The sequence below is a fragment of the Tiliqua scincoides genome, chromosome 1, assembly GCF_035046505.1.
Source record: "Tiliqua scincoides isolate rTilSci1 chromosome 1, rTilSci1.hap2, whole genome shotgun sequence".
Classification (NCBI taxonomy): Eukaryota; Metazoa; Chordata; class Lepidosauria; order Squamata; family Scincidae; genus Tiliqua; species Tiliqua scincoides.
The window spans coordinates 207,284,601-207,307,984 of NC_089821.1; the positions used below are offsets into that span (position 1 = coordinate 207,284,601).

The 23,384-nt window shown below is 46.4% G+C and overlaps 1 protein-coding gene across 3 annotated transcripts; it reads right to left on the reverse strand.

Annotated features, from left to right (window-relative positions):
- Positions 1-1,990: 1,990 nt before the first annotated feature.
- On the reverse strand, positions 1,991-15,508 carry SGK1 (serum/glucocorticoid regulated kinase 1). 3 transcript variants are annotated; one of them, XM_066614821.1, is made up of 12 exons: positions 15,219-15,508; positions 9,258-9,333; positions 7,798-7,873; positions 7,294-7,398; positions 6,719-6,802; positions 6,476-6,607; positions 6,027-6,139; positions 5,792-5,915; positions 4,982-5,077; positions 4,466-4,621; positions 4,258-4,347; positions 1,991-3,267 (listed from the first exon to the last, which is right to left on the reverse strand). In XM_066614821.1, exons 1-12 carry the CDS (start codon positions 15,259-15,261, stop codon positions 3,100-3,102), a joined length of 1,263 nt encoding a protein of 420 aa, XP_066470918.1. In that variant the 5' UTR covers positions 15,262-15,508; the 3' UTR covers positions 1,991-3,099. The 3 variants fall into 3 exon arrangements, with proteins under 3 accessions (XP_066470918.1, XP_066470927.1, XP_066470908.1); XM_066614830.1 differs by lacking the exon at positions 15,219-15,508 and adding an exon at positions 11,914-12,064; XM_066614811.1 differs by lacking the exon at positions 15,219-15,508 and adding an exon at positions 9,478-9,648.
- Between the last annotated feature and the right edge of the window lie 7,876 nt (positions 15,509-23,384).

Below are 23,384 nucleotides of genomic sequence, written 5' to 3' on the forward strand. Positions count from 1 at the left end.
GAGTATAACAAGACTTACTCCTGAGTAGACATGCCTAGGATTAGGCTGTGAGGCTGCAATCCTAGCCACACTTACCTGGGAGTAAGCCCCATTGAGTACAATGGGCCTTACTCCCGGCGTTTCCTCCCAGAGGCACCTGAAGGGGGGGGTCGGCACTCTGCGATCTACTCATTTTGCCTCGCGATCTACCGGTAGATCGTGATCCACCTATTGAGCACCCCTGCTCTAAAGGAAGCTTTGGGATGTGCACTGAGTGAAATCTCTGCAGACACACAACAAGAAGTGGACAGGGGAGACAAGCTTCCGATGGTTAAAGACTGGGGCTTCAGCATAACTCTTTGTCCCTTCTCAGAGCTAGCTAGAGCAAATTACACAAAGTAGATGGCGTTCATTTGATTGTATTATAGCATCTGGATTTTCATAGTACAGAATTCAGTTGTCTTTAAAACTGGAAAGATTTTAAGCATAGAATATATACCATACCTGAAGCTAATTGCACAATATTGTTATCATAGGAATGTTCTTATAGTGAACTATTTTGCAAGATATTTCAATACTAAATAGCAGAGATGATGCATAACCAACCCGCAGGTCGACACTGGTATGAACGTGCCTGGCACATACTGTAAAGAGGCAATGTGAAAGGATTAAAATAATCCAATAACTTTTCCCACCTCTGCTACTAACCTCAGGCACGTTATTATTTTTCTCTGCCTCTTTCCCTTCACAGCTGCTTAGACAGTGTTTTCTCAGAACAGAGATTATCTCTAGATATGATATATGCACAAACATGTATACTCAGGCTTTGACTCATTGCTGAAAATGCATTTTCCTTTGGATCACATTGGCTAATGTGGAGGTGGGGGGATGACTGTGTGCCCCTTCCCCTGGAGCTTGTGGATTGATCGACTTGCTTGCATCACGAAGTGCTATTGGCTTATCTACAAGCACTTCTTTGGTGATGTACTTGCACGCAATGTTCTGGATTGTTTAGATGAATGTATAGGAAGCAAATAAGTGTGGGGCGTAAGTCCATGAATGCAATCTCATCTAAAAAACTTTCAGATGGTGCCAAGTGTAATAAAATAACTGTAGTAATTTTTAAAAAAGTGAATTCAAACTTTTTTCCATAAGGGAACATACTGATGGAATGTTGTCTTTGGATAGTACCTGACTGAAAGGTTCTAGATGCTTTCATGGAAAAAGAAAAATGTCCTGAGTCTAGTGTTCCCAGCACGTACTATTGACAAACATACATCCACATGATTTCAAGGTCCACTTTTGGTCGGATGAGCACACAATTCTATGTATATCTACTCTGAAGTTCCACTGTGTTTACTGGGGCTTACTCCCAGGAAAGTGTGTATAGGATTGTAGCCTGATTTGGACAGCTAGCAGTTAGCAACATAAAATATCAATTTCTGCACTGCTGCCCAGACCTTATCTCCAAGGTTAATTTCTAGGGCATGAGCTTTTCCTAGCAATATTTGGCCTTTTTATAGCAATACCTGTATTTAAAACAGCCCTGATAGTTATTATCCCCAAATTGGGGATGAGGAAAACTGAGACTGAGAAGGGACTTTCCTAGGGCTGCTTAGTGAGTTGCTGGCAGAGGTAGCATTTCATTCGGGGCTCCTGATTCACAGCTCAGTCTCTCAACCATTACGCCACACCAGCTCTTTGAAGTTCTGCTACCAAACAGGTGGTATCTTTAATTACTATATAGCCAAAAATATAGACAAACTGTTAGTGGCTAAAGATTCCAGCCTCTAGATATTCTTACTGCAGCAAATAGTCATGCCTTTGGTAATCCTTTTATATACCTCAGCATCACTGTCCAATATAGTACTAGAAAATTGGTCTTGACTGAAGTTGTAATTATGCTTCATTAAGAGTCAAGTAGGGTTACACTGAAAGAAAATGCTAAATGTTTACGGTACAGGGTAAAATGGACAGAACCCTGAATTTTTAAAGGAAGAACTGACAGCAATTATAGAAATATTGTCCAAGATTTTACTGCAAACCAATGGGTTTGGTCACAAAAATGGTACATATTATAACCATTAAGTACATTACAATGATGGTATACATTACAGGCCTTCTTTCTTTCTGTTAAATATACATCTAGCATTGCAACCAACTGTACAGGTCTTTTTACAATACATACAACCAGGAATGCAAACAAACAGAAAAACCATAAATAATGCCCAATCTTACAGATGATATACAAAAAATATATAATAATGTTGATGAAATAAACCAACAGCTCTAACTGACTGTAGCTGGGGCATTTTGGTCCATAGAAACCCTTTCTAAAAATAGAAATTTTTTTTTTTCCCATAGCAGCAATGCTTTCTTCAAGCATTTTGGATACAAGTCATTGAATCCTATCTTGATAGTTTTAGTTAACTGTATAGGTTTTACATATTTTTTAAAAATCATTATCTACACTTATTAATTTATTGTCTTCCAAATATGGAAGGAACAAACAATGCCCCACATTGTAATGTCATGTGAGTGCTGCACTGGCGCTTCAGAACTGTAAGTCCATCTGCAAAATATGCATACCACACTCATTCCATTGTCCACATAGCAAACCTACACACATGAATCAAGAAACACTCTGTGACAGGAAAAGCTTTGGTGCTCACAAGATCTCATCAGAAAAAAGGCACTTTTCGTAAAGTCCTTATCACATCCAGAAAGATCTTCAAGCAAGGCTTTTCAGAACATTATCTCAAAAAAAGAAAAAAAGCCTCTTGTTGTCCTTAGGCTTACAATCTATGGCAGTCTATGGCAGCAGTCACTTGTTCTACTTCTTCAACTTCCAAAGGAGATAGCACCACTTTGGTGGGTGGGAAGAACCGGAAGTGAAATGTATGCGAGTTCATTTAAAGGAGTTACATTGTGCTCTTCCAAATGAACAACAGAAGGAAAAAAAGCTTCCAGCAAACAATAATGTAAGTTGAAATTAAGGCTGCAAAGCTGCCACAGTGGGAAGATGTGCAAAATTTTCACTTTCAAGATGACTGGACAACTGGCAGCTGAGCCAGAAGGCCAACTGAAGGGTTATAACTTAAATGAAGAACAAAAAGTCATTCACAAGAATGAATCCATGGGTGGGGCATAGGAGAAGCCCAGAAAAGCTTCGGCAGCCTCCTTGACGCTGGCAGTGATGAGGATGCTATCTGGAGACTGGCCAATGGAGTTTGGGACAGGCTCCTCTGTAAACTCAGGATCAAAGTGTCGTAGGTCATTGGGGCCGCTCTGAGAAAAAACAAGAAGAGAAGGTGTTGGTGTTAAGGCTGGACTTCCCGGAGTGTTTGGATCCATTCTTAACTAGAGACTGGAGAGTGTTCATGGTGCCACCCTGAACCACAGACTCTACACCCATTAAGAGATCTGTTTATTTCAAGCCAAGATACACACACAATTCTCATGTTCCAGATTCAATTCAACAAAGACTGAATTCTAAACGCACTGCACATAGTTAGAGATGACCATATAAACTATCTAAAGCTTGCTGTTCTTTTAATAGTACAGGAGTATTCAGTGTATATATTTACTGGATCGGAAATCAAGTCAGTTGGACTTAATAGGATGGTTTTGGCAATACAATCTCAAAATAGAAATGTTTTTAGTCTAAAACTAAGTTAGGGCACAATCCTAACCAGGTCTACTCAGAAGTAAGTCCTATTTTGTTCAATGGGGCTTACTCTCAGGAAAGTGTGGTTAGGATTGCAGCCTTAGTCCAACTGAAAATGGGATCTTTGAGTAGCAGTGTTTAGGCACAGGCTGCTAGTTTCCCCAACTGACAGTGGCCCACATTTTGCTGGGAGATCAAATGCAATAAGGCCATGTTGTCATCCTGACCAGGCCTGAGGGAGGGAGGCAAAATCCCTGGGGCCTGGACCATGACAGACTATACAGTACAAAACAATTTATTCAGAAGAGGAGGGTTAATCAGGCTTCTTGCCCTGGACCCAATGCCAGCTCTCAGCAGTCCTGAACCTGACCAACCCTATCAAACCTATATTTGGAGCAAGCTAAGCAATCTTGCAGGCCTCCTCCCTTGTGCAAACAGAAGGAGCCATTTAAAATCAGTGCTCTTTGACTGCTTCTTCAGGGCCATGCTAATAATACATTTAAACATACTAAAAACCTGCCTTCAAAGATAAAAATAATCAACCTTTGCACATCCCAGTATAAATAGATAAAGCCCTCCTTGCCCAGCCTATAATTAGAAGGGATACTTACCACATTTGGGTTAAAAGGGGGTGTAATCTTCTTATTAATGAGATCATCCCAGTTAATTGGGGAGAAGAAGATGTGATTCTTAATCTCCATCTGTTGAGGAAACGGAAATTAGATCAACTCAGACAAGAGTAATTGAAGGAGACTTGTGCAGTCTAGCCCACTTCCTAAAATTTCTCCCTCTCCTCCGAACTCCCAAGATAATACTTACAAAGTCCTCCTTTGCACCCAGTCTCTTGGTTCTGTCCTTCTGCAAAAGACCTTCCAAAAGGTGTCTTGCAGAGTTGGTAATATTTGGCTTTAGCTGCAGAGGCTTGTTCAGGATGTTGTCATACATTTCTGCTGTGTTTCTGCTATAGAAAGGAGGCTGTAAAGAGAAAGCACACAGAATGTTAAATACATTAGTGCATACCTTACTGTATTGTCACCATATCCTCAGATTTTTAATACCCATCTGGATGCATCTGGTGATGCAATGGTGATGAAGGCACCTCAACTATATCCCTCCCCTTTCCCATAATTTGTTTACTCTCAAACCACAGACTGGCAGGGTGATAGCTAGATGACAGAGACATGCAAAATATTAGACTCACTGAGATCAAAAGCAACAGCAACCCTTCAATTAATCTCAGTGGAGCCAAGTTTAGGCTTCCTGTGCTGTCGACTACAACAGGGGTAAACAGGACTGCTATGCTTATGTAACCAGACAGTATCTATTTCCACTTACCAGTCCATAAAGCATCTCGTACAAAACTGCTCCAAGGCACCACCAGTCAACAGTACGGTCATAGGGTTGCTTGTGCAGGACTTCAGGGGCAAGGTACTGGGAAAAACAAAAATTGGAATGGAAACATTAGATCAAACAGAAACCAAGGACAATGAGACAGAGACTAAAGTCAGATCCCTATTCTCTAAATCAGGGGTCTCCAAACCAGGCCCAGGGGCCAGATCCAGCCCATGGCAAGCCTCTTGTCCCCTGAAAGCCTCTGGCCCGCTTGGCAGAACATGATTGGAGTTGTGCCCTGGTTGCGTCTGGAGTGTGATCTAAGGGCCAGAGAGGTTGAATGAATGAGCCCATTCATTCATTTATCCACTCATCTAAGTTCCATCTCTAATTTATTTATATAAATTTTATATTTAAATTTTTTTTCTGGCCCTCTACACCATGTCAGATATATGATGCGGCCCTCTGGCTGAAAAGTTTGGAGACCCCTGCTCTAAATGATACTTTTCAAAGAACTTCAGTGAAATGAATGGGGCCTGCACATATAAGGCAAGGTTCAGACCTATAGTCTTTAATAACGTTTCCTTGATAGCAGTCTCTGCAATACTGTCGCATCCTTTATTGTTTTCAAAGGCTGTCATCCTGATACATCTCTTCCCCCCCCCCAGCTTGTCAGAGAGGCTGAAATCTGATACTGTCCTACCCCCTTAACCAGCCTAAAATGCCTTTTGTTTCATCTGGGAAACTCTCTCTTGTCATGCATTTTAGGCATATGCATCACTGTCACGTGGATAAAGCTGAACTCAAACCTACCTCAGGGGTTCCACAGAATGTGGAAGTTGTGCCGTTGTGTTCAATGTTCTCTTTGCAGAGTCCAAAGTCAGTCAAGACAATATGCCCCTGAGAATCAAGTAAAATATTCTCTGGCTTCAAGTCCCTGTGGCAAAAAGGAAAAGGGAAACACAAATGTCAGCGAATTGGTTTGAATTCTATTTTTAATCACCAGTAGTAGAAACCATGTCTTTGCATAACAATTGGCCTTGCTTACCGATAAACTATATTCAGAGAATGCAGGTATCCCAGTGCACTGGCTATTTCAGCAGCATAAAAACGAGCTCTTGGTTCCAGGAAGCAACGTTCCCTCTGGAGATGATAGAACAACTACACGAGACAGAAAGGGGGGGGGGGAACCATTTTTTAAAAAAATTAAACAAACCATTTAATTAAACTCAACATATTTAGTTATAGAAAGAACAATTGTAGGAAATGGCCTAGTAATCCTCTGGCTATTTCCTGCTATTAGATGCTGGCAAGCAAAATACACTGGATTGCATAACTTCTCCCTACAAGTTCCTTTTATACTAAATGAGAAGAAACAGTGCTATTCTGTACACATGGCAGTGCTGACTTGTACTTCTAAGGAAGGGGGAGTCTGTACTAAGTAGTCTTTAGATCACGCCCCTCCCCCAGCACCACTACCACCCCTTGTGTGCTTACCTCTCCACCATTGATGTAGTCTAGGACAAAATACAGTTTGTCGGCCGTTTGGAAAGAAAAGTGTAGTCCCACCAGGAAAGGGTGCTTCACGTTCTTCAGTAGGACATTGCGTTCCGACATGATGTGTTTTTCCTGGATAAGGGAAAAACACTGCCCATTAACATACAGCAGCACATGACAACATCTGTTATCATTATCTCCTCAATTGCAAAGATGCACCAGTGGGAATCATGAGCTGTTTACCTCTTTCTTTTTCAGGATTGCTTTCTTCTGGAGTACTTTCACTGCATAGAATTGTCCCTCTGCCTTGTGTCTTGCAAGAAGAACCTAAAAAAAAATCATTTTCATTTGTAATATGTGTTTTAAGGGAATTAAGGTATAAATACAAGCAAATTGGTAGATGCTCTTAAACTCCTGTTAAACAGGAAAACAATCACCCTGCACAACTGGATAGGCTGGCAACATTAGAATCTGTATCTGCGTAATGGGTGGAAGACATTGCCTTAAGGTAGGGGCTTGGACAATATTGTATCAAATCCCTCTGAGCCCTGTAATTCAAGCAAATATTCTAAATCTGATTTTTTTTTAACCCTCAAGTTACAAAACAAAAAACCCAGCCCTCCACTGAATTCTTCTACTTTTTATCTGCTTCTTGCTCAACTTTCTCTGTCACTACAAACAGTGACAGAGAAACTCAATGCTTGGTTAGGAGTGTTGGTGCCATGAGACTAAGGGAGCTTGCTTTGGAATCCATTGTGTATCAAGAGCACAAAACACTGTAGGCAATAAGCAAATGGGTCAAAGGAGATATAACTTACCTTCCCAAAACTGCCTTTTCCAATAACCTTCAGGAAATGAAAATCTGATGGCTTAGCATGCGGGTTAGAAGAAGGACCAAGATTGATTTGTTGGGATGGACTGGGCTGGGGGAAAAAAAAAAAAACTAACATTGTCAGTATGCAGACATCTTGGTTCAAAGATTTAACAATTCACATCAAAATATCTTAATTTTTTTTGGGGGGGGAGGCTTCAATTAACATAGGAGATTGCATTAAATCTCCTATGTGGGAGACTGCATAGGAGATTGCAGTGGCATGGAGCTATCCATAGATTTAGCTACATTGTTTTGTTTAAATGAAATCAAAAAGCATATATATGCATTCTTTTCTTCTTTACAGAAATGTTATATACTTATTCTAATGTTCCTTTCCAAGGTACAATCTGTCCTGAACTGAATGGAGATCCTTTTTTTAAATCTGTTTCTATTATAGGCACCTTAAACTGTTCTCTGGAAAGGCTTCACACAATAGAAAGCTACTTACTGGAGGAGACGGATTGGCATTCATAAGTTCAGGCTCTTGAGGCTGAGAGATCTTCAGAATAGATTGAACTTCAGGGCTGAAGAGATTAGACATGACATTATTAGCACAGTTGTGCAAGGCTACGGTATAAAAAACACCTGACCACTAGGGGGCATGCCAACATTTCTATTTGAGAGCATTTCAGGTTGGCAGGCTAATAGAAGCAACTAGAAGCTTATTTGGTTTCAGGGCTAAGATGAAACAAGAGACAGGAACAAACCCTTCTGAGTAAAAAGTCTTAAATTTCCCTTGTAATTAAAGGTTAGAAGCTTAAGGAGCTTGAGGGATCAGGAAATCAAGACCAGTTGTCATTCTCCAGTTTATTATGTTCCAACCAAACACAGATACTGCAGCTATATTCCTATATTTGCTGTCCCAAGAGTAAGCATCATTTAACACAATGGGACTTACTTCTAAGTGCACATGTACAGGACTGTGCAGTGAGTTGCATACAAGTTTTGCAGAATTCAGGCATTTTTAAACTCAGAAAATTCAACCTCAACAGTCCCTTCTTTACTGCAAGCAAGTAAACTAACCACACACCCAAATGAGAAACATAAGAAGAGCCCTGCTGGACCTGATCCTGATCCTGCTGGAAGCCTGTCTAGTCCAGCTTCCTGTATCTCACAGTGGCCCACTAGATTACTCAGGGAGCACTCAAGACAAGATATGCATTGTGCATTCTATTTACCCACACACCTCCCAAACACAGCACTTGGGTTTAACTTGTGCCACTTTATTAAACAGTGACAAATTTTTAATGCATGAAACCTTCTGAACAAACTTTTCCTCCCTCACCAGTCTGGGGTAGGCAAAAAAGGCCACTTTTCATTATTTGTATCATCAAAACAGCATTTAAACATAAATAACTGATTACGTTTTAAAGCTAAAACTGCAGTTCTGAGCATGATTCCTATAGGGAAAAAGTCCCACTGAACCATGGCTTAGAAAAATACTGGGACTATGTTTTCTAACACAAAAATAAAGGTAAAAAAAACTCTCCCTAAGGCTGGAATCTTACACACTTGCCTGGAAGTAAACCCCAGTGGCACTTGCTTATTAGCAGACTGGTAATCAGGATTCTAGAAGTGGGTGGGCAACTTTTTTCAGGGTGGGCAATTATGTTGGGTGTATATACTAGTGTGCAAAATTAAAGGATAAGTATGTAGAAATATAAGACCCATAAATACGAGGGTGGGCAAACTGCTGACTCACTGTGGGCAATGCCCACCTTGCCCCCCCCCTACAGCCCTGCTTATGAGAAAGCACCTATAGGATTGTTACCCTGTTCGCTCCCACTCTGCCGCTGGAAGGGGCTTGTATGCCCTGCCATCCCATCTTTTAAACCAAGTTTTGGAACTGTGACATTCATTTCTCAGGAGGATTTCTGCAGGACGGCAGAAAAAAAAAAGGATACTTACTGCTTGCATGCATAGGAATTGGTGGCGAGTTTCTGAATGAAGTCGTTCAGGCCCATCCTTCTCTGTTTCATAAAGGCTGGAAGTTTAAGAAAAGAAGAACAAAGGTGTTAATGCCCATCAACTCCCGTGCGCGGCGTGTCTTCTCCCCGCTGCTCGGACGGAGAACGTTCGCGCAGACTTGGAGAGGTGCGCACCGTCGAGGGGGCTGCTGGGCACTCACCGATCAGGATGGCCACCATCCCTCTCATCTTGGAATAGGTCAGGGTGGACCCAGAAGCTTCCGCCTTGACGGTCATTGCCGAGCTGGGCAACAACAGCGGGCAGATAATCCAAGCCGATGAACAGGGAGGGAGCCAAGCCTGCTACTGAGCTCGCCCAGCGAAGCACGCAGAGTCTATCCACTTGTGCATCCCCGGCGCCCGCCGGAGGGGTTTATATGCCAGGCCCGCCAGAGGGCGGGGACAACGAGGCGGAGCCGTGGCTGCTCCAGGCGCCCTGAACTGCTTGCAGGAGCGGCAGAGCTGGCGCCCCGCCAGGCCCTTGGCAAGGAGCGAGCGCGCCCGCCCTTCCCCTCGGCCGGCGCTGGCAGCCGGGGGAGAGGAAGGAAAGAAACGCCATCAGAGGCATCAGCCACGATTCCGGGGAAGGGCGGCGACGCCAGGCAAGGCTGGGGCTGCAAAGCCTCGTTCTGAGCCGTCCGTCCCCGGAGGGAAGGCAAGAAATCATGAGGCCTCCCAGCTCCTTCCCTCTTCCCAGTGGCACGACCAGGAGGAATCGGATAGCGGCCCTGCCTGCCCAACAAGCGCTCAGCTGGCCTGATCTGCACCCCCGCTCCGCCGCCCCCCCCAATATTTCCAGCCCAAAGTTACTTCAGACTTCCGTTGCTAAAGCTTGTGGCTCTCGGTGCTGCCCTAACAGGGAGGCCTCCAGGAGCTCAGATTGCTTGGGTTGGAAATGCTGAATTACTCCAGCCCGCTCAGTTGCATGCAAAAAGAGTGTGAACCCAGTCCTATGCACTTCTGAGTCCTACTCAGAAGTAAGCCACTCGGCAGTCAATTGGACTTACTCCCATGTTAACTGTGGATAGGATTGTATCCTGTGAGCCCAATACTGTCCACACTTTCCTGGGAGTAAGACCCATTGACTTTAAAGGAATTTACTTCTGAGTAGACATGCCTAGGATTGGGCTGTTAGTCGCCTTTTTGTTCGCTCTTCATAGACCAAATGGGCGCTCACCCTTATTTGAGACCCCCGCAGGTCTAACAGCCCAATCCTAGGCTCAGAAGTAAGTTCCACCGAGTTCAATGGGGCTTACTCCCAAGAAAGTGTGTACGTATAGGAGTGCTGCACCAAAACCGTCCTAATAGCACAAGCCTAGGGGTGCCTGCTTATAAGCAAGTCACCCCGGGTTCAATGGGGCTTACTCCCAGGAAAATGGGGACTAGGATTGCAATGATTCAAGGATCCCTTTGTGCCAAGGACAGCAGATCTGGCGCCAAGGGAAACTCCCAAGCAGGTCATGACGGCAAGAGCCACCTCGATGCAACCCGCCCCCCCTTGCAGGTAATCAGAGGTGCTATGAACATGAGATTCCCCTCTCCACTATGGTCAATAGCCCTATCCTTGGTGAACTGGGCTAATCACCACTTAGCCCTTTAGAAACCGCTAGCCAGTCGCAGTGCAACGATAGAACGCAACGGGTCTGAACTAAAAAGTATTTCTGAGCAAGTTTCGCCAGCTCCACCAATCCGGGAATGCCCGCAATTAATGTCGCCCACGCACACGAGGATTAAGAGCGGCTGTAGATCCCAGGTGGGCTGGGAACATCTCCCCATTTAGAAGTGTAACCCCGCCCGCCGCCTGCTTGCTCATATTAACCTGGCTGGCGCCCTTCTAAAACGGTATACCGCATTAAATCCAGTGACACTCCGGAGTAAGCATGCACAGGATCGTACTGTCTTGTCCCTGTAATAGGTCTGATCCACTTTACTGATGCACACTCAGGACTGCTCCTCACACTCAGAAGCTTGACGCCTAGCTTGGGGAGGGACGACTTTAATATTTGCAGGCTCCAAAAACTAAATGTTGAACATCACTACTCTGGAGTAAGCGTCTTGAGGCTCCTAGGACCTAGGGGTTTTCAGAGCAGCTACATCACGACGCCTTGGACTTCCCCTTCTCTCCTCTTCCCCCCTCCCTTGCGACATCTCTCCTCTCCCCCCCCCACCTTGCCATGTCATGCAAACCACGCAACACAGCAACCGCTGGCATGAAAGCGGTTTCCGTTGTTCCGATGGGACTTAGTAATTGCCTAAGGGAGTCCCAGTAGGACAGAGGGTTCACCCGGCTGCCCACTGGCTGCCTGGGCTGGCACCACCTCAAGACTCAACAACAAACCGCTGCAAAAGAATTCTTGGCCCCGGGGGAGGAGCCCGGGGGCGGAGGGTGAAGCCCGTCAGTCCAAACCTCTGCATGTCTACTCAGAAGTAAGTTCCACTGTGTTCAATGAGACTTACTCGCAGGAAAGTGGGGCTTGGATTGCAGCCCTTGTCACTTCCGGGTCAGCTCGTCATGGGCTGATAATGGAGAGAGGATGCTGCTGCACCCCACCAAACAAAACGCCTGATTTGAAAAGTTGCTGGAACTTGTTTCTTACCCAAGTGCCAGCTGGAACCAACAGGCTTGCTTGCTTGCAGCCTCAGCAATTTCTTCTCCACTTCAGATCTGATCTGTCAGTGTGCAGTTTCCCCTCCCCCCGTTGGAAAAAGAACCCTTGCTGCTTTTAAGGATGGTCCTGTTGCTGGGTCTGGGTCGGCAGCAAAAGCAGCCGCAGCCGCCTGGGATCCGGGTTGATAAGAGCTCTGTGCCTTTCCTCCCAGGGAGTGACTCAGGGGAACGAGATTTCCTGCCCCGACGCTCTCCCGTTGAACAAACGAGCGGCCTTCCAGGCCATCGGCCGGGCTTAGGAACTCACTGGCTGCCTGGGGTATTTCCGAAAACGCCTTTTCAAGCATCGGGCCAAGGAGGGCCACCAAACCCACAGCCTACTCTAGAGGAGGAAGGTGGTGGGAAGGAATCTGATTTGCAAAAGGAACGAAGATGGGGGGAGAACTCACAGCCCAATCCTATGCATGTCTACTCAGAAGCAAGTCCCATTATAGTCAATGGGCTTACTCCCAGATAAGTGTGGATAGGATGGCGGCCTCACAGCCCAATCCTATCCACTTTCCTGGGGGTAAGCTCCATTGACACTAATGGGACTTACTCCTGAGTAGACATGCATAGGATTGGGCTGTCAGTTTGCAATTCAATTCAGTCTGTTCGAAACAGCCTGTGCCAGAGTGTGGCTTGATGTGTTTATTTCCCCGAAGCAGCATTGCCGAACACGTGAGAACACGTGGGTTTGTTTATGGCTGGCGGTGGCCGGGACGCCTCCCAGCGGAGACCTGAAGCGCAGGTGGCACGCAAGGGGTGGGGAGGGGAAGAGAGGAGGAGAGATTTCATCTGAGACAGATTCAATTCAATCTGGTGAGCTCGGGGGCTGCATTCCAGGTCGTGATTAGTAGCTGACCACATGCCAAACTGGGTGCATTCCAGTTTATTGGACGTGCAACACAAGCTGATTACACTCCATATCCCAGCCCGCCTATCCATCCCCTCCTCCAAATCTGGACACCATGGGGAGGGGCAAAGTGAACATCTAGTCGACTTAAGTTGCAGTGATTTATACCCCAATCCTAAGCATGTCTACTCAGAAGTCCCATTATAATCAATGGGACTTACTCCCAGATAAGTGTGGATAGGATTGCAACCCATTTCTGTCCACAGGTGTACACATTTGATCTCTGTTGCGTATATGCAACGTTGGGCAGGAATGGCTTGAATAGGATTTTGTGGGTAAGGCAACAGCCTTCTCACCGCCCTGCAATCTTACTGTAGCCAACGCCGCTTCCTTTTCTCTATGCAAACTTTTCCTCAGTCTTTCCCTATGAATGCAATCTACCAATTCGTACTCCAGCGAGGTGGTCCGATTCAGGTTAATGGGACAGCCGTGTGCGGGAGCAGGCTGCAATCTTATGCCTACTTACCTGGAAGTCAGCCTCATTGACTACAATGAGACCTTTTTTCTGAGTCGATATGCATAGGATTGGGCTGGCAATCCTCCACACGGCGTTGCAGGCAGCCTTTCAAGGGATGGCACTGAATGACACTTGCAGTCTCCCTGTTGGTCCAAACGAGCTTCCAGAGGGACGTGCGTGTTAATGAACCTCAGTCCCCAAATCGGGGACTGCCAGCCCAATCCTATCCACACTTACCTGGGAGTAAGCCCCATTGACTCTGATGGGACTTACTTTTGAGTAGACATGCATAGGATTGGGCTCTGCGTCTGTTTTTTCTGCCTCGAGCACCTCTGTGTCTGCTCCTTTGCAAACTCTTTGCAAGCAACAACCCTTTGCAGACTGTGGACCCGATGACGCAAGGCTGCCCTGTCTTGCAGTGCAAGTGAGCGGGCTGCACTGAGCCTGAAGTAGAGGAGTGGGAGGGAGGGAGCTTTTTCCCTATTCAGGGGAGGGGTTCGTTCCTCCCCTCCCCCCCGCGGTCAGCTGACCCAGCTGCAAATTCAACATGGCAAAGCATGCACCTTGGCTAACTCAAATCAAGACTGGCGACTCTTGCTGGACAAAGTCACCCCCAGCAGCACTTTGCAAACGCAGCCCGCAGGGAAATCAAGCCCCAAAGAAAACTTTCCAGCTTTCCGCATCACTTGGGTCCCCTTCCACGGCACGGCCCCTCTCCGTCCCCGTCCTCCCCAGCGGGTTCGCCTTTCGCAAGGCACGCCCGAGCAGCCCCCTAGAGACCCTCCGCTGGCAACTCAGGCTTGCAAGAAACACGTAGCTGGCGGCGGGTCCCGGCCACAGCCCCCAAGGGCCGCGCGCGCATGCTCCGCCTCGGCTGTGGCTCCTCCCCGCGTTCCACAGCAATGCTCCCGAGCCGCCTTCCATTCATTCCCTGAGCTGCGCTGCGCTGCAGATCGTTGAGATTATAGGCTGGCTGGACAGATCTCAGCCTACCGTGGGCTCACTGCGCAGGCCCCACCACTGTTTCTTCCATGGCCTGTGCCACTGATTTACTCCGCCTCGTTCCTGCGGCACAGCAGGAAAGCCCAGTGCTGCCCACTTCTTTCACCCCCTCCCCTGCCGCAGGACCGCTGCACAGGCAGCCACGGTACTGTATGGCCCGCCCCCCCCATGCAGAACCCCAATCATGATGGCTGCGACCACCTCCAGAAAGGGAAGACACTCTTTAGTTTTGGTAGGGAAGAATGTCTATCAGCCCAATCCTATGCATGTCTACTCAGAAGTAAGCCCCACTGAGTTCAACGGGGCTGACTCCCAGGAAAGCATGCATGGGATTGCAGCCTACTTCCCTTCTTTTTGGATGACATTTGTGTGCCTTCTCGTGGTTGCCAAATGAAGGAGTACTGAAGTGCTCCTATCCCGTCCTCCTTTTTATGGAACAAGCTTTCTGCAGCCCACATCCCTGGTGGAGCTCAAGACAAAATGTCCAGAGATTTGCCATGGGTTGAGATTACATAAACTTCAAACCTTCTTTCATGTGCCTTGCACTGCTCAGTCCGTCCTAACACACTCTCGGGACTCGCAACCGTGCCTGTTACGTGTTGCACAGCGGCCTCCATCCACTCCCCTCCCCTCATTTGTCCTCCCGAGGTGATTTTCCTTTAAAAACAATCCTAAATATCGGTGCACCACCAAAACCACTGTGCCTTTCACCCTTGATCGGTGGTATCCGAGCGAGCTATTTCAAAACAAGGCATCTCCCTGTCCAGTCAATCACTTTTCCTCGCCCAGGTCAAAAGTTGGAGACTGCTGTAAAAGGATCTTCTCCCCTCCCTATGAAGCTTCACTCCAAAACCTGCCAAGCAAAGGACTTGCAACCAACCTTTCAGCGACGTCTTTTCCTCTTTCCCTCTCATGATCCTCATCCACTCTCTTCCAAGCTCCTTAAAATCCCAAGGGCAGCAGCCCAGAGCAGTCCTGCGAGGGAGTCTGTTCTCAGTCCTGGGTTGTGTTCGAATAATCCCAAACAGGACGTCTCCTCCTTGAGACCATCCAGATCTCCCAGCTGGCAGGGAAGCAGGCCCGTGGAAGAAAGAAACCAGCTGATCTGGCTGTCCAGTTTATGAACCTCGTATTAAAGGTGATTTACATACCCGAGAACTAAAGTTCAACATGAGCCACGTTGTTGCGACATCCTCCTGAAATTGACTGAAATCATCACTTGCTTATTATATACACAAAGAGTTGCCCACACACACACACACACACACACACACACACACCCAGCGCAGCAACTCGAAATGCAAGTCTGTTCTAATTGAGGCGTCCGCGCCAAGATCCCAGGGAGACTTTCAAAACACCCTTTAGGAAGGAAGGAAGGAACGGGAGTGGGTCAGAACAGAAAATAAAATTTACTCCAGAGATCCTCCAGTGCCCAGCTGCTGCTGTGGTACAGCCCAAGCCTAGTCATGTCTACTCAGAAGTAAGTCCCATTGAATTCAATGGGGTTTACTCCCAGGAAAGCATGCATAGGATTGCATCCTAACAGCCCAATCCTATCCACACTTTCCTGGGAGTAAGCCCCATTGACTCTAACGGGACTTACTTCTGAGTAGACATGCATAGGCTTGGGCTCTGATTCCCCTGTGAGGTGCACAGACTAGTCTGAAGTCTGCAGTTTGGGACCTCTAGGAGAGGAGGGGGGGAGGATGCAGTGTTGTTCACTGTAAGCCACTTACTTTTGTGGCTCACTGAATCAGATCCCCAGATCTGTTCAACCCATTTCTGCCCAGCCACCACACGTTGGATCCCTATTGCGTGTATGCAACGTTGGACAGATATGGCTTAAATCGGAGGGTTTATAATAAAACCTTCTGAAGAAGGTGGGGGGAAGGTGAGTTGGGTTGAATGCCCGGGATCCGATTCAACAAGTTTGGGAATCGCAAACCAAAGCGACGGGGGGGGGGGCCCTTCCTGAGTCCAGGCTGTGCTGGAGGAGATCTGCTGCCTGGATGTCTCTCCTCCCACCCACGCAGCTTCCCCCTTCTCCTTTTAGCAGCGGAGGGAGACAAGCGGGCTCCTGCACATGTGTCACCGCAGAGGAAGGAGGCCAGTTGTTGAGACTGGCTTTTCCTCCTGGGCCCGCCAGGCGAAGGGGTGGAGGCTGGAGCAGGCGCCCCCTTTCCCATCCTGGCACCTCCGCGCTTCCGAAAAGGAAGCCCAGAGATATACAGAGAGGGCTTCCCCGCCTCCGTGCGCCGTGGCCAGCCGGGCTGCTTGCATCCTCTTCACGTCTGTTCCTCTCCATCTACGCACAGGGCTGGCGGCCCCAACCTGAAGCTCTTTGGCACGCAGGGGGCGCTCGCGATCACCCTGAGGAGGAGGCTTAATAGAATTACAAAGCAAACCAACTTCCCAGTGCCAGTGCAGCTATGCCAATGGGGCATGCACCTCATTCTCGCAAGGTCAAGGATGCAAGTTGGTTAGGAATGGGCTGTTGGGCGTGTGAGGTGGGCTCTGCTCTCCTCTCGTCCACCCAATGTCTGGCTATGATAAATGCAGTAGTCTTTGAGGCCACACAGCCATTTTCAACCCCTGTGCAGTGGCACACTGGTGTGTTGTGAATGGTCTGCGGGTGTGCCATGGGAGTTTGGGGGAGGGTAATTTATTAGTGGGGCCATTGCGGGATGTGAGCCCCTGTTTTGCCAAATCCCAAGCCACTGGGCCTTGTAAACCAGTCCAATCAATCAGAGTTGCCAATATGCCAAGTTACAATCCAAAGTCAGGTTCCAGGTAGTTCAGTCCAATCCATCAGGGTATCCAAATCAAAGTCCAAAGCCAAAGTCCAGTAACAATCCACAGTCTGATTCCTAATTCCATAAACCCAGTCAGTCTCCTCTCCTACCTCCAACCTGCACTCCTTCAAAACCCACCAACCCTTTCTGCCTCAGGTGCTCCTTATATCCCTGAGGGATCTCCTTATGCTCTAGTGGCTGCAGCTGTGCAGCACACCTCCAGCTACCACCTGGGCTTTAATCCTGCATTTACTCAGAGCAAGGGGCACTGTGGACACCACACCCTATCTCCTCGGTAATATCTTCCGCAATTCCAGTACAGCCCCCCATCAACAGCATGGTGTGCCTTGTCAATTGTCAAAAAACTGATGGTGTGTCTTGACAATGTTAGCACCTTGTCAATGTGCCATGAGATGAAAAAGGTTGAAAATTACCATTAGCCACCATTAACTCCAACAAGGACTACCACATCAGCTTTCATGGGAACCCGTCTTCTTACAATAGGACACTACAGTTGCAGAGAACCTGTGGAACACCCGTTTTAGAAGCCTCCTGTGGACTGAGCAGAAGCTGCTTTCTGGCACTCAGGGGTCTGTTATCAGAAGCAATTTGCAGACCAGGCTCCTGAAAAAAGGGGGTGGGTTCTGGGTTTGATGATGTTCAGTTCAATCCTTTGAACTTGTCCATCCAGGTCAGTGCTGTCTACTGACAACAGCCCTCTAAGGCCTCAGACAGTGTTACTTGTAAATCTCTAATTGATAATGTCAAGGCTTGACCCTAGGGCAGCTGCTAGGGTGCTGAGACATACAATTTGAAACCCCTCTCCATTGTCCCCTCTCCAGCTGTTCCAGCTAGAAAAATAAAAGGAGAGCCTTTTCTCTGCACACTCATCCATTGGTACCCCTGAGTCAGAGGGAGTCACTCTTGTCATCTCTCCTCTCCTGCCCTCTGGCAAATTTGCTTCCTCTGTGGAAGTCCAATTACAGATGTGGAGGGTGGGAGCACATGGCAACTCCACAAGTCACTAGGTTGAGTGATTCAGGCAGCTACTGCTTGCTGGTTGCTGGGGATTTCAGGGTTGGTTAGGTGGGCCCCCAGTGTTCCATGGGTCCTTGCCAGTGCCCAACCTGGCCAACCTCTTACATTACTCATGCCCTGGGGTCCTCTGTTGAAAACACTTGCACATATCTTGCATGCCAACAATCCACATGGTGGCTGTACTAAACATCTCAGCTGATCACTGCTAATCCAAACAGATTACAGCCCTGTTATATAGTTCACTATTAATATTATCCCTACATTGCAGATGCTTTTGTGTGCCCTGAGGCTGAGAAAGCACAATTCTATGCAGGTTTACTCAGAAGTAAGTCTCACTGTGTTCAGTGGGGCTTACTCCCAGGAATGGAACTCATTTACTTGGGAATAAATTCTATTGATCTCAGTGTAGACCTTAGAGTAGACATGCCTAGGATTGCATTGTGATATATGTAGTTCACTGTTATTGTGCCCACATTGCAGAGTGGGAGAAAGATATGAGGCAAAGTGAGTTATGACAACCATACTCTAACCACTTGTTATGCCATCCTAACAGAGCTCTATAAAGAGCCCAAATAATATTGTTAACCAGGAAACTTGTGTGCACACTAGCTTTTTCTATCTTTGTGGTGGGCACTTCTGCAAAGCAGTATTCCACTTCCCCATTTCCTGTTTATTCTATGGTTGCTGGGAAACCCGCTGCCTGCAAGTTCATAAGTTAGTTACTTATGGCCTGATGCTGATACTTTCTGTACCAGTAAATAAACGTTTAGGCTGAGATGTGCTGATTGCTGCTATCCTAATACAATGTCAGTGCTGCAAGGACGTTACACAGCACTGCAATCAAATGAGCAAGTGCAAATGGTTAGGATTCGTATGTCAGTTAAACACATTTAGGGCACAAGCCTAACCCACTTTCCAGCACCAACATAAGGGCAATGCAGCTCCTAGGTAAGGAAACAAACATTTCCTTACTTTGAGGAGGCCACCGTGAGTGACATCCAGCTGCAGGATGCAGCACATGTCCCATTGGCACAGCTGTGCCAGTGCTGGAAAGTGGGTTAGGATTTGGGCCTTAGGCTCCAATACTATCCACACTTTCCTGGGAGTAAGCCCCATTGTACACAGTGGGACTTACTTCAGAGTAGACATGCAAAAGATTATGTCATTGTACTCTGTACTCCACATTACCCCTTAGACATGACATGAGACATTTTTTACACTTAAAATCATTTCAAAGGTGAAACATGTATAATGCTAAAACAAACCGCTTATAGCCATACTGTAATTCTAAGGGTTTATGATATTCTGGAAAGGACATAATGATCTGAATTATGAAAGGACTCTGGTAATCTTACAACAAGAACAACAAACAAACTAGCCCAGCTCCATAGCACCATGCAGGAGAAACACTGCAATTCCACAGAGCCTTTAAAAATGATCTGACAATTTTATCAAGGGACTGTATGTTTAAAGGGTGGTTCTATTTTTAGAAGAGTTTACAACCATTAAAAAGGGATGAAGATGAAGGAGACCCTAGGAATATGTTTATTGGTTTACTGAATGATGCCATTTTACTCACTAAATGTATAATCTGCCCATCACTCGGTATTGTAGCTGGGTGACATTTGAGGTGTTCCTGCCTCCAGAGCTTAATAAAAGATACTACAGTTCACGTATATTGGTTTACAGTTTCTGTTTCTGAATGCTCCTAAATGTGTTTACTCAGAAGTAAATCTGAATGAATAAACCTGCTGCTGAGTGGTCACTGTTGAAAACATTGAGCTAGCTAAACGGAGCAAGAGCCTGACTCATTGTGGCAACTTCCTATGAACCCCTTGCACCTGCCCCTGTGACTAAGACTACAGTCTTAAAATTCAGCCTTAGTGTTTAACTAGAACAGATTGATCTGTGTGTGGTTTAAAAGGACTGATGCCTGTGTCATGCTCCCTGGGGCATTTGGTGGGCCACTAGGAGACACAGGAAGCTGGACTAGAAGGGTTTATGGCCTGATCCAGCAAGGCTGTTTTTATGTTCTTATGTCATGTCTTATCTATAGTTTAGTTTCACAGGTGGCAGTTCTTACCTCTTAGTTCACCCGTCAAGGCCCTGAGGACTGACTCCACAAATGATTATAATCACAGTCCAGTTAAGACAAAGAAATGAGGTTAAACCTGTATAAACCAATTGAAGCCAGGGTGGGGGAAGGGCGAAATGCGGGTGGGGAAGGGGTGAAACTGAGCAGGGGGAGAGTAGTCCAGGGTCGGTTAAGGCCTGGGAGGGGGGTCAGGGACACCAGCAAAGGCTGCTGCTGCATCCTATCCTTCCTCCCAAGCCTCAAAGCCCTACACAGGTCTCTTCAGATCTGTGCCAGTGACACAGACTGAACAGATGTTCCCTTACACTGAGGAGACCTCTGGCTGCCTCCCTGACCTTGCCGGATTCAGTGGTGGCCGTTTCAGCGCTTCTGTCCCATGGGTGGGCATCCTGGTTAGAATTGGGGTGTTAGTTATGAGAATATTTTGCTGGACTGGGTCCATTATGTGAAAGAAAATGTGATTGACTGCAAGCAGAACCATTCTTTGGGTGGGGCACCTGAAGTGCCCTGGGCCCTGTGCTTTCATGACCAATATAAGACCATAAGAGCACCCCCTGCACTGGTTGAGTTGCCCTGGGCCTGCACTCTGCCCACACTCTTCTAGGGACAGCTCTGACTGCAGAACATTTTAATTCCACTTGAGCACGTTTAGGTCTCCTCCACAGTTCCCAAGACGTTCTGTGGAAGTAAATGCCTCTGAAATTAGTGCGGCTTACTTCTGTAGAATGACCACAATCCAAGAAGATTGTCATTTGTATAAATCCCTAATCCAACAAGAGCTCATTGAATTGAAGCATGCTTCTATATATAATTGTCATCATTACTCTGTTTAGATTGTGGTTGCTCACCCTGTTAAGACTGGCAGGACTGTTGAACTAATTTCAGAATAATTGCCTTAGCTGGGTTGTTGATCCAGCTGCATATACACAAGCTGTAGACACAAGCTGTAGAGGAGCCATTTAATAGATTTAACAATAACAGCTGTAATAATCTAAACAGCAGCTTGGCTGTGGGTTTATAAGTAAGATTTAAGGAGACTGTCCAAAGGCTGCTGGACATCTGTCTGACAAGGTCTTTAGATATTGGCTAAAGGAGCTCCTATAGACCTGATCTAAGTGTCACATTCTGCCAAACATAAATTATACATCTCTTTTATTTCACTTTTTGCCTAGTCATAGGTTTACAGCACTGTCAATACAAAGTTTTAATGCTAGGAGATTAGAGGAGCAGGATCATAAAGTGATGGGCAGTTGTACTAGGAGACATCAATTCTCCAGCATGGAAAATTACATGTCTTAGCCTGTGTGACCTGTAATTAAAATATTTCTGACAAATCATTTTTCTTATGTCCAGCTTCACTCCATTAGTCTTTTCTTGTTGGTTGTTAATCCAGCAGTAGCTTGTGAGATAATTTCTTTGTCTTTCGTGAAGCACTCTGTATGAATAATCCAGGCTCCTAGGATGTCAGCATTACAAATCTGAAAGGATGGTTTGAATAATTTATTTGTCACTCATGTGTAGGTTAGGGGATCCTGAAATTTTGGAAAGATGAACATGTTATAAAGCAAAAAAAAATTACAAAAGGTAGTCATTAAAATCAATTTACTTGGAAGTAATTGGTTTCAAGGGAGTTCCTTTGAGAATGTGCTAGAAATGTGGACCAGTCAAAATGTGCTGGTGGGCTGGATGTGGGGCTGTAGGTGTCGGCCCCTGTTCCAAGAATGCTTGAGTATTTGTGTCATGATTCCATATTCAATTGATTTCCATGCATAGCATAAGAACATAAGAACATAAGAACAGTCCCACTGGATCAGGCCATAGGCCCATCTAGTCCAGCTTCCTGTATCTCACAGCGACCTACCAAATGCCCCAGAGGGCACACCAGATAACAAGAGACCTCATCCTGGTGCCCTCCCTTGCATCTGGCATTCTGACATAACCCATTTCTAAAATCAGGAGGTTGCGCATACACATCATGGCTTGTACCCCATAATGGATTTTTCCTCCAGAAACTTGTCCAATCCCCTTTTAAAAGCATCCATGCTAGACGCCAGCACCACATCCTGTGGCAAGGAGTTCCACAGACCGACCACACGCTGAGTAAAGAAATATTTTCTTTTGTCTGTCCTAACCCGCCCAACACTCAATTTTAGTGGATGTCCCCTGGTTCTGGTATTATGTGAGAGTGTAAAGAGCATCTCCCTATCCACTCTGTCCATCCCCTGCATAATTTTGTATGTCTCAATCATGTCCCCCCTCAAGTGTCTCTTTTCTAGGCTGAAGAGGCCCAGACGCCATAGCCTTTCCTCATAAGGAAGGTGCCCCAGCCACGTAATCATCTTAGTCGCTCTCTTTTGCACCTTTTCCATTTCCACTATGTCTTTTTTGAGATGCGGCGACCAGAACTGGACACAATACTCCAGGTGTGGCCTTACCATAGATTTGTACAACGGCATTATAATACTAGCCGTTTTGTTCTCAATACCCTTCCTAATGATCCCAAGCATAGAATTGGCCTTCTTCACTGCCGCCGCACATTGGGTCGACACTTTCATCGACCTGTCCACCACCACCCCAAGATCTCTCTCCTGATCTGTCACAGACAGCTCAGAACCCATCAGCCTATATCTAAAGTTTTGATTTTTTGCCCCAATGTGCATGACTTTACACTTACTGACATTGAAGTGCATCTGCCATTTTGCTGCCCATTCTGCCAGTCTGGAGAGATCCTTCTGGAGCTCCTCACAATCACTTCTGGTCTTCACCACTCGGAAAAGTTTGGTGTCGTCTGCAAACTTAGCCACTTCACTGCTCAACCCTGTCTCCAGGTCATTTATGAAAAAGTTGAAAAGCACTGGTCCCAGGACAGATCCTTGGGGCACACCGCTTTTCACCTCTCTCCATTGTGAAAATTGCCCATTGACACCCACTCTCTGCTTCCTGGCCTCCAACCAGTTCTCAATCCATGAGAGGACCTGTCCTCTAATTCCCTGACTGTGGAGTTTTTTCAGTAGCCTTTGGTGAGGGACCGTGTCAAACGCCTTCTGAAAGTCCAGATATATAATGTCCATGGGTTCTCCCACATCCACATGCCTGTTGACCTTTTCAAAGTATTCTATAA

Excerpts from the sequence above, each read along its gene's own strand:
- SGK1 (XM_066614811.1), bottom strand. The coding sequence starts at position 9,553 with ATGACCGTCAAGGCGGAAGCTTCTGGGTCCACCCTGACCTATTCCAAG. Across the intron at positions 6,803-7,293 it reads GAAAAGGCAGTTTTGGGAAG|GTTCTTCTTGCAAGACACAA; the intron begins GTAAGTTATATC and ends ATTTTTTTTTAG. Across the intron at positions 6,608-6,718 it reads CAATCCTGAAAAAGAAAGAG|GAAAAACACATCATGTCGGA; the intron begins GTAAACAGCTCA and ends TCCCTTATCCAG.